General features: G+C 38.1%; 1 protein-coding gene across 5 annotated transcripts in view; it reads right to left on the reverse strand.

Annotated features, from left to right (window-relative positions):
* Nucleotides 1–18379, reverse strand: part of stk17b (serine/threonine kinase 17b (apoptosis-inducing)) — a 215533-nt gene that overhangs the window by 44871 nt on the left and 152283 nt on the right. For 3 of the 5 annotated variants that reach the window (XM_028807635.2, XM_051930214.1, XM_051930217.1), the window contains exon 3: nt 5344–5482. The exons of the other annotated variants lie outside the window; for them this stretch is intronic. In XM_028807635.2, the coding sequence (XP_028663468.1) occupies nt 5344–5482 (139 nt within the window). The remainder of the gene's footprint in view (nt 1–5343; nt 5483–18379) is intronic. 5 annotated transcript variants of the gene reach the window in all.

Raw genomic sequence — 18379 nt, forward strand, 5'->3', positions numbered from 1 at the left:
TGGCGTGTGCGTTCAAGTTTTGGTCAATGACATCAGCATTGTTGCTTGCTGTCAACATTTCCGTAGTGACAGACATGCCTGTAAGAACACTGGGCATCAAATCGCCAGCTCTTTGAAAGTGGAGGTGGAAACATGCAAGACGAAATGGAAGCAAACTTGAGACAGATACGTCCATGCAAAGGGGAAAATGTCTGAGAAAAGAAGTGGGGATTCAGTCGTTGCAAGATAATGTTGTGTGATGGCAAGTTGCACTGCAGCTCCAACAGGATCAATGCGTGTGCTTTGATATTTGATGAATGGTTCTATGTGGTGACACTTAAATGTTGACATTCAAAAGAATCAGTGGTGCTTTTCTTCATCCATTTCCTGCATAGCTTAATGATGAAATTCATTTAAAGATCTCACATACTGTCTTCTGTGTCGCTGTTGAAGTCTGTTTTTGCACCTTCACAACAGCATCAGAATGTAAAGAAATTTTTATCTTCAACATTTTTCTGCATTCAGCTTTCAACACAGCAAAACTTAGTTGTTTTCTCACCATGATGATGTCTCACACTGCCACCTGATGGAATCCTCCAGATATACATAAAGTATGCGCGCAAGTATAGACGGTAGCTCACATATCACGTACCATTAAATATAACCTGGCCTTAAGACACCATGTGCTCTACCACATCTTTCATCCACATTTTCTTGAGATTCTCTCCTGACTTTTTTTTCTCCACCCCATCAGAGTGAACCCTACACTTCGACATTTATATTTCACTCTACAATCTCAAATTATGCTTCTCTTCACCACCTGTGCCATCCCTGCAAGCCCTTGTTTTCTCTTTCTCTCTGTCTCTTCCTCACAGAAACTTTATATACCAAAACTAGCTGTCCCCTGCAGCTCTGGTAGTGAAACAGGACAAACTTTAAAAATCAATAAACAAACAGGTATCACTAGCTAAGTGGAGGCAAGGTCCGCTCCAAAACGTGGCCAGAAGTAAACCAATTTGAACGGAGTCTGGAGTGTGAGTGAGGATGGCCCAGCCAAGCTCCCCACTCCTGATGTCACGCTTCCCCCTCCCTTCAGCCCGCAGCCTCTGTGTCGGATTAGCATGAATAAATTGCTCCTGCAAGCGAACTATGATATTCAGCGCAATGGCAGAAGTCGCAAAATCAACCGGAATGTTCAAGCAAATTATAGAGAAAAACCCAATCCAAATCTGTTAAGTAGTTCTCTCATGAAAAGCAGACAGACATACAGACAGACATTGGATTTTAGATATACTGTATAGAGATGATCTTCAGCATTTTGTCGTTTTCTGCTCCGGTTTTTGGCTACTGCTACCCTCATTTGTTATTCCCATAAAAAACGTAAATCAGGTGAGAGCAGAGACGGACACCATGCATAGCTCTTTTTTTTTTTTTTTTTTAAATTTTTTATCAGAAAGTCACTACATTGAATAAACACTATTACTTGATCCAGGGATAAAAGCAAATCAATACAAAATGAATGTCTACATCTACCTTTATGGTTATTTTAAAATTCTCAAGATTTACGACAATTCAGTCTGGAAAATATTTGCTCAAAATGGCTCATGAAGCCACTACTTTGGGGAAGACATGGCACTTCCCAGGGGACTGATTGCAAAAGAGGCACAAACACCACTCCCAGCAGTGTGCTTTCTAGCACTGCAGGTTTCCAAGTACAGTATCGGTATCACCAACAGGAATCTCTTTCTCTCATTCCTCCAGCTCTACTCTTCATTGCTAAACCTCCACCCAGACACAAAAGAGACCACCACCCTTTCCTTTGGGACCTTCCTTTTTGTTTTGGCAGGGGTCCTACATCTTAAAGCTGCTGCTGAGAACCAAGTAAACAATGGAAAAAAATTATTTTGAGCCAGCTGATAAAAACAATTCAAGGGAAAATAGGTTCAAGCATGAAAAATGAATATTTGATCATTATGAATGATTTAGCTTCTTATATTTGACATATTTGTTTCAGTAATTCCCTGCTACAGCACCAGAAGACCGGACTTGAATCCTGTTCCTGTCCTATATGCATTTTCACATTACCTTAGGGACAGTGGGGGTTTCTGGGTATCCCTTTAACCCAAAGCTGTCCATCTAGAGTTGGCTTTGGCCTCATACCTGATGCTAGTGGGATTGGCCGACTCCTAATGACCCTCAATCGAATGAAATGATTCAGGAGACTAATTTATGACTTGCTAAATGTCAGATTGAAAAATCTAACCACATATTTGGACATTTCACATCTGTAATTCTGCATCTGCATTTTAATTTTTATTCTGTATTGACCCCCTTCTTTTTGACACCTACTGCATGCCCAACCTACCTGGAAAGGGGTCTCTCTTTGAACTGCCTTTCCCAAGGTTTCTTCCATTTTTTCCCCTACAAGGGTTTTTTGGGAGTTTTTCCTTGTCTTCTTAGAGAGTCAAGGCTGGGGGGCTGTCAAGAGGCAGGGCCTGTTAAAGCCCATTGCGGCACTTCTTATGTGATTTTGGGCTATACAAAAAATAAATTATATTGTATTGTATTGTATTGTATTGTGAAACTTGCACAAATTTGGCAATTAACAGCAGTGACAGCAAAAGTGTGGTTCCACAAAGTCAATTAATATAAAACTCTAGTGCTGCTCATATTTATCCTCAATCACACCATATTGATTAGGTCATCAAAAAAGACTTATTGAATTAATATATAAAATAATTTGAGGAAAGTGAAAATACTGTATATCAGAATGTGCAAAATCCCTTTTTCACTTACATTGTTCTGTACCTCAATGACTCAGTCACCACGGTCAAAAGTGAGTACAGGTTGAGTATCCCTAATCCAAAATTTTTGGGAACAGAAGTATTTCACATTTCTGATATTTTCGGATATTGAAAAATTTATTTATGAGATATCTTGGGGACACCCTTCATCATGTTGGGAAATGCAGGCAAACCAGCTAAATGATGACTCATGCATATGATTCACATCATCGAGCTGTTATTAGAATGTGTGTTGACATGACAAACCTATTGAAACGCAAAACTGATGAACATGATGTACAGATTCTATTTTAGGTATGTAGTTGCGTACATAACTTTCCACAAAACTTTCATGTTTCAGTTTTATAAATCTGACCCCAGGTATATTCCTTCTTTATTTATTTATTTTACATTTGTCATGCAGCAGTTTAAACTGCCACACAGGTGTAATCATTTATCCCCAGCCACATGTAGTGATGTCTATTCAACAGAAGGCTCATCCCAACCCAATGGCCTTTTAACAGAGTAAGCAAGAAGTGTAGGAAGGTCAGTGCTTGAATGGCTATTAATGTTGCTTACACTGAAATTAGTAGACTTCTACACAGCTGCAACAAAAACAGTTCTGTTTTGCTCTACCCAGAAAATGGAGCTGTGGTTAGAAGATTCATCCATTTGGAATACTGCACCACATGTCACTGAACGTTTAGGTCAGGTGATCTAGAGCAGCAGTTTTAAGATAGAACTGGTGAAAAATGCCATCTGCTGAACAATGTTGTTAATTAGATTCTTCTAGCCAAAGAACACAGGAGCCATTGCCTATCATACATGTGACTCTTTAATTTGACTTCAATAAGCATATTGGCATCAGAAGTGATGTGTCCTGAAGGTCTGCTCAAGAAAATGGTAGTCACTGTTTTTTTCTGTTTTTCTTGCTCCTACTTAAAGAAACATTAAGCATGCTTTTATAATGATATACCAAATTTAGAATTATTTTATTTTCACATTCAGCATACATTCTTTGAACATAATTTTAGTTACAACTCCAGTATCTTGTAGAGAATAAGTGAATAAAAAATATTCTTTAATCTAGCATATTTTCTGATTATGTTATTTCCATATTTAGTATATATTCTTCATTATATTCAGTAAAGTATTATAATGAATGTCATGCTACTAATCTTAATCCGTAATTTTTCCCCTTTCCAATTCTTCTCTCTCCTCTTGTGCTCACCCAGTTAGTAACTTTCAACAATATAGGAACCCCTTTGTTAAGATGATTCTGAGATGGTGGGATAGGCTGGGCTGTTGGTGCCGATTGGGGCTGTTCACTACTGTCCCCATTGGTTTTTTCTATAATTGTTGTTTTTTTTTTTTATTAGAGTGAAATTTTAAATCTTGAAAACAGCAAGTCTTGGGGGCAGCCTATGACCGTTATAACAACATGAGCCCCAAAACTGTAGGGGGCACATTGCTAAATTTTCACATGTCCTAAAACTGTGGTGGCATCATGCTGGTGCAGCTGAGCAAAACACACTGCTGCCTCACAGTTCCAAAGACAAAGGTACAAGAACTGGCCAAGGCATTACCACAGTGCAATTCACATTCTAGTCTCATTTGAATGACTTTTTTGTGAGGATTCTGGTTTATGGTCAGTTTTGTTGTTTGGCTAGACCTTGAGAACAAGCTTTTCTGGTCGGACTGTGGTCCCTTTTAATCCTGTGTTATAATAAACAATTACAGAAAATGGCTGGATGCTTTATTCTATATTTCAAGGTATAACTTTTGTGAAGGACCAGTGTATTAGAACCCAAACAGTCTCTGAAGAGATTTTACAGTAAATAACTGTCCATCTGTCTATTGTTTTTTTTAAGTCAACTTAGTTCACATGGATTGGCAATAAAAGGCCCATTCCAACAGCGGTTGCCAATTTAACCTCAAAAGTGTTACTCTGTGTTGCCCATACCCAATTCTTTTGCCTTGTCTATTTTGATTTAGTAAACTTTAGGCTAAACATCCAGGGTGCTGCTCAGGATCTTTTTATAGAATGAGCAGTTTACATCTCTACTGCACATAGTGGAGATTTGTCTTTAGAGAAACATGAAATTAATAGTTACCTTCAGACTGTAGAAGGAGCTGTAAATCCCCATTATTAAATCACATAAAACAAGTTATATCTGTTGTCTAGTTCATTAAGAAAATCAACATCTTCTAATCAGTTTGAGGATATAGGGCTAACTCCTCTGCTCCCCCTCCTTTCATCTAAAATGACTTAGCTCAGTCTAAACCAGGACTTTTCATATTTCATAACAATACTTACCAACATGTTGCGGAATGCAAGAACTTAGCATATTGACCCTCAAAGACTTCTTCATTAATCAGATGAATATTTCTGTATGTTTGTGGGTTGTTAAGGAGTGATAATTACTGCCGTCCTTATGTTGCATATTTTTTATTTATTTATAATTTGTATGAGCCTCTCTCAATCATATTTCATGTAAGTAATGTAATTATGTTAATACATTAAGAAGCTCCAATCTTCTTTAATGATGCTGATAACACAATAACATGATAAATGACGCACCTTCAGGTCCAGATGCACAATGTTGTTATGATGAAGAAACTGAACACCTTCCAAGGTCTGCCAGAGAACTCGAGTGATTTCTCTCTCTGTAAGCGTTTCTTCTGAAGCGCAGAAGTCGAAAATTTCTCCACCTGCAGCACTAAAACAAAAGAAAATCAATGAAGCAAGCCCGCTGTCTAATGAAATGAACCCAATGATATGCAAAAATAATAGCAACTGGCCCCTCAAAAGTCACTGTATCTTTTGTCAACAAAGAAGGAAACTGTGTGGAAATATGAGAGTGGTGTTCGTGTGACCGATCTCGCTAATATGTACAGCATTTCGAAATCCACCACCTCAACAATTTTACAAAGAAAAGATTTGTATAAGGAGGCTCCTTCCAAACAATAACCACCTTCCATTTCATTCTCCTCCTCCTCCCTTCCTGCAGCCCAAAGATGTCAAATTAAATGGTGAGTACAGTATGAAATTGTTGTTTCTGGTAGGCTAGGCACTTTTTATAACTTTTTGGTTAGTACATTAGAAAAATTATTGGTGTTTTGGTAAATTATGCACATTATACAACCCTTTTTTATTATGAAAAGGTTAAGTAAGTGTTGCTGTGGGAGGTACGGAACGCATTATGGGTATTTCCATTATTTCTTATGGGAAAAATAGTCTTGACTTACAACCAACTTGAGTTACAACCAGCCCTCATGAACAAATTGAGTTCGTAAGTCAAGGGTCCACTGTATATATTATATATATATATATATATATATATATATATTTGTTTTTTGTTTTTTTTTTAACATGTGGAGCACAGAAAGGTCTGATTTTAGCCAGTGATTGTGAGGTTTACCGTTCAAAATCTTTCCGTATACCTCACTGCCTGTTTCATGAAATACGTACAAGGTCACAATGTACAAAGAAGAAGATGACACAAGGTACATAAAACACACTGGCTATTTTAATGACTAATTGCTAATATTAAGTGTTCTGTGCACCAACATGCAGCACTATGCTCCTTGAAAGTAGAAAAATAAAATTATAGTGATTTATTGAATTTTGTAGGTTTATTTTCATAGCACTCCTTTTCCTTCCCACATTCAAAAGGTTTAACGAACACTCGAAACTGGCCTGGTATACGAGAGCTTGGATGTGTGTACGACAATTCCATGTCAGACAGGCATCCTATCTTGGATGATGTTGCCATCATATGTTCAGGTTCATCTGAAACCCTACAGAAAAAACAAGTTCCGAAAATCAGTTTCCAATGATTCTCTAAACTTCCCATTTAAAGAGAAGGACAAGTGAATCCAAATACAATTGCCTCAGGACTTAAACCTCCAATGGTGTCCCCTCTGCATCCTACATAAAATTCAAATTGTTGCCCTTTGAAAACAGCTTAAATATGTTCAAAAACTTATTGCGAAAATAATAAAACAAAAATTTGTAACATCTCTGTAACATTAACATTAACCATTTTATGCTTGCATGGAAGATGGCAGACTTTCCCTATAATTCTGGTGTTACTTCAAGGCCAAATACTGAACTGCATGCCCTTTTCCTTTGTGCAACAGGGTTTCTTTATCCCAGGTCTCTCTGTGGCCACCTGTAAAACTTGAGGAATTTGAAGTGCTTCCTTCCAGACCTGTACTTCTTGCCATTGGTGTTTAGATGGTCATTTGTAATGGAAGGACATACCCACATAGGCATGCACAAAGACTTTCCACCTGTCACTCCAAGTCTGGCTCTATCCCAGACCCTCCTCCTGACCTTACCACTAACCCGTGCTAACCTAATGTCACCTTTGCTGCCGACAATCATTGATGTTACTAGCATGTCATCCTGGGAGGGGCATGTAGATATATAAGAAGAGCAACTAAATGCCAAAATAAGCCAAAACTTTACTTTTACTGATTTTTATTGGATGACTAGAGAAGCTTGTTAGGTGGGCACTGACCCACTCATAGTCACACCTGGGCTGAAAGTCCCTTGCTAGCAACTGGACTTTCTCCATCTAGTGTCATTCACAAATATATCGAGTGCTTCTGAGATGTCACAGTTGTTAATCTACATTAGATGAGGTTAGGTGAGAAGTGCTCTTCAATTAACCACACTGAGCACTGACAAATTCTGTTTGGGCTGACTATGTATTTAAGTTCCAGACTTTCCAAGATATTCTGTTTTCCTTTGCACAGACTTAATCAACAGAAAGCCTTTCTTTACAAGCCATGAGTCAACAAACCAGTTACCACTTGCTTTTAATTTGCAGGCATGCTCTTTCCCTTACTTCAGTTTAGAATATTAAAAGCAACTCTTTGAAAAGAAAAGAAGTGAATGGTTACCACATTTCAACTGTGACCTCATGAAAGATGTCAAAAATACAACCTTGCAGCTGTAGAGTAGTAGTTCATATGAACAGATAGTTTAGCCAGCCATTCATTTCCAGATTATGCTTTAACATGTTATTTTTTTTCCGTCTATGTCACACAGTAGGGTTACATTAACTGCTGGTTTAGCTTTAGATGGAGTTTTTTGCCTTCATTATTATTTTTTCTTCTATGGAAGAGGTGTTGTTCCTAATGATTTACTTATCTATGGAAATTGTGAGCTTTTTATTCTTCATTGTCAGCATCATGATAAGTTTTCCCTAGAATCATGGAAACAGCAATAATCCTGTCTTTGACGCTGCTGTATGGTCTTGAACAGAGGATGTGTTTGGCCTTATAAAGGTTTCAGATGTTGGGCTTCTCAGTAGCTTTTCATTACTGCAGTCTCTGCATGATGTCTCCTAGTTCCTGCCTACAACTGACATGTATCTAAACTGACATGTATCTAAACTCTAACAGTGAAAAACTAAAGAAAAGGAAGAAATGCTGAGTAAAATTAAGCGGTCAGGGTTACCGTGAGAGGCTGGGGGACCATATTGCCAATCCTAGAAAAGCATACAGAGCAAACTCATTCACGGTCCTTCCTAGCGAGACATATTGAGATAAGGGCCCAGAGGCAAGGAACACCTCATGGAGATCTGATGCTATTAGTAGAAGATCAACAAAACTGGCAACCTGTAATCCATGATTCATTAAGTCACGGAGAACCCTGACGTGAACCTGTGAAGAGCAGTCTCATAGCATTTTGTGACTTATATGAACTCATCTAAAATTTGAAACTGCCGCATATTAAGCACTTTTGATACTTGTACATTGTAAAGATTTTGCGTTTTACCACCACCACCGCTCAGTTTCTCTGCATTCTACTCTGATTTGAGGACACTGAGGGTGCTGTACTGCTACCAACCCATGACAGCTAGCTTAAACATATGGCACTCTCAAAACAAGTGTCCTTATGCCGTGTTTATTACTGTTAACATGGCACAGCGTGCCTAGGGTCTGCGGCAGAAGGATAAGGTGCAGTTTAATTTTGTTATTATAATTAGTGTTATTCTGTGTCGGTGGTGTAGGCATGGAGGAAAGGCATGTGACCACAGAGAGATAAAGGTGGAAGGGAGTAATTAATTATGCACATGCGAGTTGGTGCGTCAATTTCTGAGTAGCAGCTCTGTGGATCAAAGTACAGTAGAGGGAGAAAAAGTAGAGGAAAAAGAAACAAAAAAGATCAGAAGAATAAGAGAAGGTGTTCACTATTCAGAAGACAATCTGAATTAAGGTTAGCCAGGTTGAAAAATTAAAGGATGGGAGACACAGATTAAAAAAAAAAGGGCTGCACTGTGAGTGCAGTTGTCTCCTAGGCATAGAAAAGAATCCTCAAGGAGAGCACCGTCAATCCTACCCCACTGCAGTAAGGGGCAGGGGAGACAGCATGGACTCGAGATTGTTCTGTGAGTACAGACGGGGGGGTAGCAGAAGGATAGTTCAAGGTCAAAGGGTGTGCCTGCTGACATCTAGCAAGATGGATATAGAGCTCATCAGAGGATCAACTGTGGACAGTCACATGCAGGCATTAGTGCATAGATGTAGCTAATAAGAGCAAACTTACAGCTGCAAGAATGCCTGAATGGTAAAGGGGTGAGATATGTAACGGGGTTCTCTCAACAGATGGAGTACTACAACACACTTAAGGATTGCTACTCTATGGCTAGGCCTGCTATTTTTTAGTGGGTTTTAATAATTTATTGAACACTCTTGTTTGCAATGCCTTTATGGGCATACTGATTGATTTTAACTGCACTAGTAAAGTCTCTATGTTTTGTGTTATTTTTTTTTTCTTCAGTAAATGTGTACTTAACTACTTTTTAGCATCCCATAGCTTGCTGTTATGTCTCTCACTCGTTGCTGGTCCATCCTCAGTTTGCAAACAATTAGGGAGTCAACTTAACATTCGAGTGTTGGGCATAGTGACCCTGACAGTTACTATGAACAAGTTCCAACGAATTACACAATTAACAAATCAGTTCTAGTCACAAAAGCATTTAACTTTTAAGCTTAATTCCGGACAATGACCTACTTACTGCCCAATATCTGCAGTGACTTAAGTATCACCTGGAGCCAACTTGAGTCCTAATTCCTTTATCACTCTTTCCACTCATTCAGTCCTTTGTCTTTCAATGTAAATTCTTGTTTCTTCTACCTCTAACACATTCTCCTCTGTTTATGGACTTCTTTTAAGGTATCACTCAGGCAAAATTTTTGCCTTTATTTTTTTCTCTCCCTATTTGTCTTGGCTGAAATGTTTGACCACATCCTCCACATATTCTTGGCTCAGTTATTGACCAGGTTCGTCTGTTCATGTTCTAGCATCTTCCAGCAACCCATTTTACATCAATGAGAAAAGCATCATCATCCCACGCTCAGCAGAGACCTTTGCAGTTGTAAAAGCCTATTTGCTCAAGGAAGAAAGTGAAGATGCAATAATAGCCTGTGACTGCGTACTTTGAGGTGTTAAATTAATTTAATTTTCAGTTTACATGTCTGGGATGTGCAAGTCAATTCCTTGTTCACTATGTGGAATATAATGGAAAATGGGTTAGGTTTGAAAGTCTGACAGAATTCTATCTAGTTCTAGGCATTGAGGTGCCTACACCCACGCTAAACACATTATAATTGGATAAGGAATGATCCATAAAGCAATTCTCTGGCTAGAGTGGATTCCTGTCCTATAGCCAACGGTGCAGTCAGGATTGAGACCAGCTCTCTTCTATCCCAAAAAAAATAACTAAAGATCATCTTGTCAGGCATTCCTCAAAATTGTAAAAATAGTAATCTATTATTTATATTTTTAATTATTGTTTAACAATAATAATACCTCTATCTGCACCTCTTAATATTTTAAATCTATTTTAATGTATATGTTTTAATTGCACAGTACAGGCTACTCACTGAGCTGCATTTCTCTATATACCCAAATGTGAGAGTGACAAATCAATAAAATCAGGAATCGGATTGATGGATGTTTAGAAGCTCCAAAATGCTTCTTTTTACGAGGGAAACGTTGGTGCTGTTTTTCTTTTGAACTTGATATTTGGGAAGTGCATTTAACAATATATACAGTATATTATATGAAATCCTCTAAAGCTGATATTAACCTTTATCACTAAGTGATGGTGCAGGTTGGTTCCATGCTCCCGGTTCTGTTTCGGAGCCTCTTTAACCCGCCGCTGTTGATAATCATAACTGAGATAAGCCCGGCAAATGAGGACACACACAGGCAGCAAAGGGGTAGGGAGTGAGCTCCGGGCCACTCTACAGCCACTGAATGTCAGCCTCATACTTCCCTAGAGGCCCTCTTCCCACCCTGCCTGCCTGTCTCCTCTTCTCCACACCAGCTCTCTCCTGTTTCTGCCTTTCTCCCTGTCCTTTAACCTCCGTCTCTTTTTATTTGTCTGTCTGTTCTCTTTTGTTATCTGGCCCTCCTGCCATGTAGGCTCCTCTTACAGTAGATTCAGCTTTCCTAATTGGGTGCAGATGTGAAGTATCGCTCCCTCTGAGGAAATAATGAGGCACCTGACTGATGCTTGCATTCGCACATTCATACGTAATCAGCCAGGCACCCCCAACTGTCCCCTCAGTGAAGCAGGTTCACAATCATCAGTGTCCGATTATTTATTTAAAATCTGCCCAACACTCCAGGCCACTCATCACACACTAACATTTACAGTATATTTAGGTATTTACAGACTTTTCAAGTAGGTGAGGAACCTTTTCTGCACGTGCACACTCCTCCACTTAAATCATTTTATGAGGTAAAGAAAAGACTCCAAGCTCTCTAGTTAGACATCACATACCTTTGAATCCTTTATATTGTCAGTAACCTTTAACAAAGAAAGATAACTCTTATAAAGGTGAGCTCATAAATTTGGGCAGATGATGGCTATATAATGTGTACTTTGGCACATTCAGATGACCATCCAGTTTTGATTGGGTTGTTAGCATGCAAAATGACGCAATCAGTTAACATTCTCCGGAATTCAGGGAACACAGTTTATATATTTTTTTTTTTTTTTTTACTGTTGTAATCAATACCCATCCACCCATCTATTTTCTAAACTACCATTTTCTATTCTGGCAATACTAGTAGCTATGTGGGAAGATAGGGAACTAGGCACACTCATACACAAACTCACACTTTCTCAGTCACCAGTTAAACAAAATGAACATGTAACTGATATGTCAGAGCAAAACCTGACCCAAGCTGGAATATGAATTTAGGCAATAAGAGCTGTGAGGCAACCTGTAATAAATATATTCTTCTTCTTTCAGCTGCTCCCGTTAGGGGTCGCCACAGCGGATCATCTTCTTCCATATCTTTCTGTCCTCTGCATCTTGCTCTGTTACACCCATCACCTGCATGTCCACTCTCACCACATCCATAAACCTTCGCTTAGGCCTTCCTCTTTTCCTCTTCCCTGGCAGCTCTATCCGTAGCATCCTTCTATCAATATACCCAGCATCTCTCATCTGCACATGTCCAAACCAACGCAATCTCGCCTCTCTGACTTTGTCTCCCAACCGTCCAACTTGAGCTGACCCTCTAATGTACTCGTTTCTAATCCTGTCCATCCTCATCACACCCAGTGCAAATCTTAGCATCTTTAACTCTGCCACCTCCAGCTCTGTCTCCTGCTTTCTGGTCAGTGCCACCGTCTCCAACCCATATAACATAGCTGGTCATAAATATGAAAGGTTTAAATCCTTTTTTTTTTTTTTTTCATTTAAAGAATGATCTTTTTCATGAGCATATGTGGTGCTTAAGTTAATAAAACTGAATATTACAAAATGATTATTTAAATTATTAATTTCTCAAAATTGCCTTCTAAGGTTACTCCTTATGTTAACACTGTGTCAATATGACCAAGTCGAAAAATAAAAGCCCGTCTAGATAGGCTATTGCAATGGCCGCAGAGTTGCACTTCAATTGCTTAGTCAGTCATAGATCTTTTCCTGTGTTTTTATTTAACTCCTTGATTCATTCACTTTATCATTGCTAATTTCTGTACTATTCATTTTAACCTTTTACTCAACTTGGGTAATTCACTTTAGGATCACAGATGGTCAAAAACTGTATTAGCAGCATTGGGTGCAAGGCAGGAGCCAGGACTAAACGGGGTTCCACCTCCTCACATCCATACAGACAACTTAGGCATTCCAGTTCACCTATCCTGCATATCTTTGGTACACTGGAGGAAACACAGAATTTTATGTTTCCTTATAAAATTATACTCCTGCTTACATGGGGTAGTAAAACTTTTCCATGGAGAGCTAAAAGAAAAATACTAGCATGATAAAAAGGCTTAACCATGCTTTAAAAAAAAAAACAAACTATAAAATCAGCATCAAAAAGAGAAAAATCACAACTTCAGCATTAACATAAGAAATAAAAACGCAATGAGAAAATAATTGCATGGTGCCTTTTTTACATGCTAAGCAATAACATTTTAGATTATTAAATTATATTCAGTAAATTCTTATTCCACTTCTCTGTTCTTACGGAGACTTGATCGCACAACTAGTGGTTTGTGGTTAATGAAAAGTGACTCCCATGAGTCAACTTCCTTAGTGATATTAATGATTTAACACATAAATGTCTGTGGCAGTTGGGAGGAGGGGAGGTTGTGCTGCATCAATGTCCTTCTAGTATGCTTTGCTTTCCTATACCATTTTCACTGCTGCTTACTTTACCCCCTGCCACTGGATGGGAATATACCTCACTTTTATGTGTTATAAAATCAAACAAACTTTGTTTATAATTTGGTTGCTCGAGGTCATTTGGTTCTCATGAAACACATGCTACAGATAGACATGCCAACTGTCCCTAATGTCTGAAGTAATAGATCTCTAATCTGTTTCTAAGTAGCTAAACTGTGCAGTTGCTGCTGCTGCTTCTTTTCTGATTTTTTGACTTGATTTTTTTTATCATCCTTTGTGTCTTCAAAATAATAATTAAGAGAAAGGAAAAATGGATGAATGTCTATGATGGCAGTGAGGAGTGGTGGCTGTGCTGCTTGCTGTTCTCTTAGTCTCTTTCGTGGTGGTTCTCCTGCTGGTGTCATGCCAAACAAAACCGGTCATTTACTGACTAATAAATCTGCAATTGCTCTAGCGTATTCTGTTCTAAAGTTGTGAATGTCACAGACAGGAAAGATGAATATATCAGCCATTTTCCTGTGTTTTCACTGCACTTAAAGAAAAGAAAGGGGCACACTGTAACACGGAAGACGGTTTAAGTTAATTGAGCTCACATCAGTCACTGGAGCTGCACAACCGGCAAATAATCTTCTGCTGTTAACAGTGATTTTTCAGAATATCTATTTTCTTTATTTAGTGGCACACACATCTCCAATTGTGTAATCAGTCATCCAGCCGACTTAAATGGAGAAAAGTCATTACTCTGCTGCTTGGTATCATCAAGTGTCCCACACTGGACATGGACCACAGAAAGCGAAGGAGAGAGTTGTCTGAGGAGATCAGAAAAAAAAAATTATAGACAAGCATGTTAAAGAGAAAGACTATAAGACCGTCTCCAAACAGCTTGATGTTCCTGTGATAACAGTTGCAAATATTACTACGAAGTTTAAGGTCCATGGGACAGCAGTCAATCTCTCTGGACATGGCCTCAAGAGGAAAATCCACCCCAGAATGGACAGGAGGACAGTTAGAATTGTAGACAAAAATCCAAGGACAGCTTCCAAAGAGATGCAAGCTGAACTCCAACGTCAAGGTCCATCAGTGCCTGATCGCACCATCCCTCAATTTTTGAGTAACAGTGGGCTCAAAGGAGGAAGAATCCAGAGGAACCCACTGTTGAAAGAAAATCATCATAAAAAAAAAAAAAACAGACTGAAATTTTCTAAAATGCATGTTGACAAGCCACTATGCTTTTATGAAAATGTCATTTGGACAGATGAGGCAAAACTGGAGGCTAACATCAGCCCTGTTTCCACAGACAAAAAATTAAGTTTTTAAAGAAAAGAGCACCATACCTACTGTGAAACATAGAGGTGGCTCAGCTATGTTTTGGGGCTGTTTTGCCGAGTCTGGTATGGAATGCATCGAGTCTGTGCAGAGAACAACAACATCTTAGGACTATCAAGACATTTTGGAGCGAATGTCAAAAAGCTCTGTCTCAGTCTCAGGTCGTGATCTTCCAACAAGATAATGACCCAATACACAAAACTAAATGCACCCAAGAGTGGCTAAGAAGAAAACAATGAACTGTTCTGAAGCGGCCTTCAATAAGACCCGATTTGAATCCTATTGAATATCTATGGAAAGAACTGTAACATACAATGTGGAGAAGACCCCTTCAAACCTGACACAGCTGGGCAGTTTACTCAGGAAAAGTGGGCCAAACTACCGGTTGACAGGTCCAGAAGTCTCATTGAGAGCTACAGGAATCGCTTGTTTGCAGTGATTGACTCTAAAGGATGTGCAACAAAATATAAGGTTAAAGGGCCCATCATTTTTGTCCATGCCATTTTCATTTGTGTTATTATTTGAAATATTCTGCTCAATCAAACCTCTAAAGTCTGATTTTTGTTAAATATGGAATAACAATGACGGGTGCCAATTACTTTTGTCAGTTTTAAGTTACTTAAGAGACAATTGTGGGTTCTTCTTTTATCGTTGAGGGGTACCTTTTGTCTACATCTATATTACCTCAAAAGTGAAATACTGCTCTCTGACTATTCAAAGCATTTTTTTTTTTAAATACTTTGCTTTAAATTCAAAACTTATTTGCTTGAATTGCACAGTATTCAACTGAATATGCCATATTTTAATTAAGCAATATAATCAAAGGTGAAGATGTATGAGACAAACCAGACTAACAAAAAATAACCTTACATTTAGTGGGGGGAAATTCTAGTTTTATACATTGGATATTTAGTAAATGTTTAGTTGAAAAAGCAAAATTGCTTGGGTTTGTAATGCTATCTAACCTTTTAAAGTTCATAAAACAAGTTAGGATAGATCTAGGAGTGAGTCGTAAACCAGCTGATATGATAAAGTGGATGAAAGTCTTCTTGTAGTATATCAAAAATGCATTACTGGCATGCTGAAAATCAGTAGAAAACTTGCAAACACAAAAAAAAGAAAAAAACATAAAACATGTTCAATCACAAGGCTTGATCCAAGTCCAACTTGGGCACATGGCTAATTATGCATGCAAATTAGCCATGAACAGTGATCAGTGTTATATATTTGGTGGCAGTGCTCATAATATTCTTATTATGGTCAGGTAATGTACCCCACAAATGGAAATACAGCAGGTCTTTATTTCTACATTTTTAAAAAAATGCATGCAGGGTGGAAGACTGCTGAAAGGGTCATGACATAATGCATGCATGAAAGTTCTGTGCATGGTTGCTTCAGCTCGGTGATGTCATACTGGCTTTGTAAAGCATTATGGATCAATGGAAAAACTAAATTTCACCTAAGCTGGCCACATATTGAATTTCCAGGAAAATATTCAGTAAATAAGATCAAAAGCAAAAATGTCATATTCACTGCAAAAAATGGTTTGGCAAATTTTACTGCTCAACACTAATCAAGGTGTATTAATGATTACACAGATGTTTCTGTCTGAAATACATAATATAATATGAAAATGTACATTATATTGGTATCTATCGCAACCATCTGAATTTGTAATTATACTGTGATATGGATTTTTGGCAAAATGGCCTACTACTAGACGGACCAAATTACATTCAGTTACATTCTATTCAGCTGATCTGTGAAAAACTCAGATAATTTGTCCTTATGAAAGTCAGTATGAATGCGTAAATGGACAAACTCCCGACCAAAGCCTGACCCCTATGTCATGTCGGATGTTGCCCAAATTGGATATGCTGGTACAATTATTGGACTGCTGAAGCTACTATCTTTGTACTCAAATGCAAAAAAGTGAATAAAGGAACTGTAAAATAACCAAATTACCACGGCAAACTATCAGCAGCAACACCTAGATATTATATAATTTGATTATATGTATACGTCACTTAACGTTCAAGATACATTCTGTGAAACAAGATGTTACGCAAACACCATATTATATATAGTACTTGGCAAAACTATATGGGTGTACCTGTTTTGACTAAAGATAATGTTACAACCCTCCAGATACACACAATACACAAGATTGGGTGCTGCTGTCTAAGTCAAATCATATACCGTTATACAGTCAACATTTTTTGTTTAAGTAGGGAAAGTTCACATGAAAATAACGATAGAAAGAATAGAACAGTACAGCCTGTGCAATCACTTTGTATACATGAAGTACACATGTTGCTTGCAGGAAGCTGTTGTGTTCGCTATGTCCAGTTATGTTTGCTACTTCCTGTTCTCCAACTGGGACAACCATTTGCATAGCATTTACATTGTATTAGGTATTATTAGTAATCTGGAGATGATTTGATGTATTTGGAAGGAAGTGTGTAGGTTATAAGCAAATACTATGCCATTTTATATAAGGGACTTAAGCATCCATGGATTTTGGTATCAACAGGGGGTCCTGAAACAAATCCCCTATGGATACCAAGGGATGACTGTACTTACTTTTATTGATCACCATACGCTGCTTTCCTAATATATACACATTTGGTCAATGGAATCCTATTGAGAAATGTCGCATAAAAAATGACCTTTATCTGTATAGTTTCCCATCCATTTTTCAATTTTCTGAAGTGGCTTTCTATATTCTAGATAGTGGTAGCCTCAAGCAGTAGTCAACACTGGATGGGACACCAGTCCAACGCAGACAACATCTACTCATACCAGCCCAGCCGAGAGCTGCTAGCTGGTGTGTACAGTTCATCTTTGTGACGTGGGAAGAAACTGTTAGCAGGTAAAAAAACAGTTGAGCACAAGTAGAATACAGAGGCAGGGAAAGGCCTAGATTTTAGCCTGAAAACACTGCAACATTTACTGTAAAAGCACAAGTATTAATATATTAAGCTAAGACTAGCATACAATAGTGAAGAGTAAAACTAACACCATTTTCCGCCTTAAGAATTTATGAAATGACGCAGTCATGTTTTCACATTTCCACTTTTTTTTTTTTTAACTGATTCCCTGAAATCACAATGGACATTTCTGTCTATCATAACGTTCACTCAAACACTTGACTAACTGCAGAGCCCTGAGGTACTTCCCTCTTATAGCTGCTTAAATGGTGGAGCAGTCTCTTAATGGGTGTAAAATTGTAAAACTGGACAAAGACAACATTATGCCTTTTAAGAAGACCAATGCTGCTTATAGTATATGCTCTGAACAACTTGAGTTTTTCGTCAGTTTATAAAGGCTACACTATATTGGTTTATAACAGTCACTTTTCAGGATTAGAAACAAAGCAATCCCTTGTCCTTCCCAGTTTCTCTCTTGAATGCAATTTCCTTTAATTTCTAGTAACTGTTCTCGAGTATGCAGGATCATTTCAATCTTGAGCCATTAACTGAATTGGTGACTTCTTTGCCAACTTTGTAATTTCAATATACTGGGTGGGCCAAAAGTTGGTATACAATACTTGTTAATTTTTTTATTTTATTTTACAGGCATTGAATAGATAAACAATACTGACTGAGTCATGTTTAGTTTCT

Source organism: Erpetoichthys calabaricus, chromosome 8, assembly GCF_900747795.2.
Source record: "Erpetoichthys calabaricus chromosome 8, fErpCal1.3, whole genome shotgun sequence".
Taxonomy (NCBI): domain Eukaryota; kingdom Metazoa; phylum Chordata; class Cladistia; order Polypteriformes; family Polypteridae; genus Erpetoichthys; species Erpetoichthys calabaricus.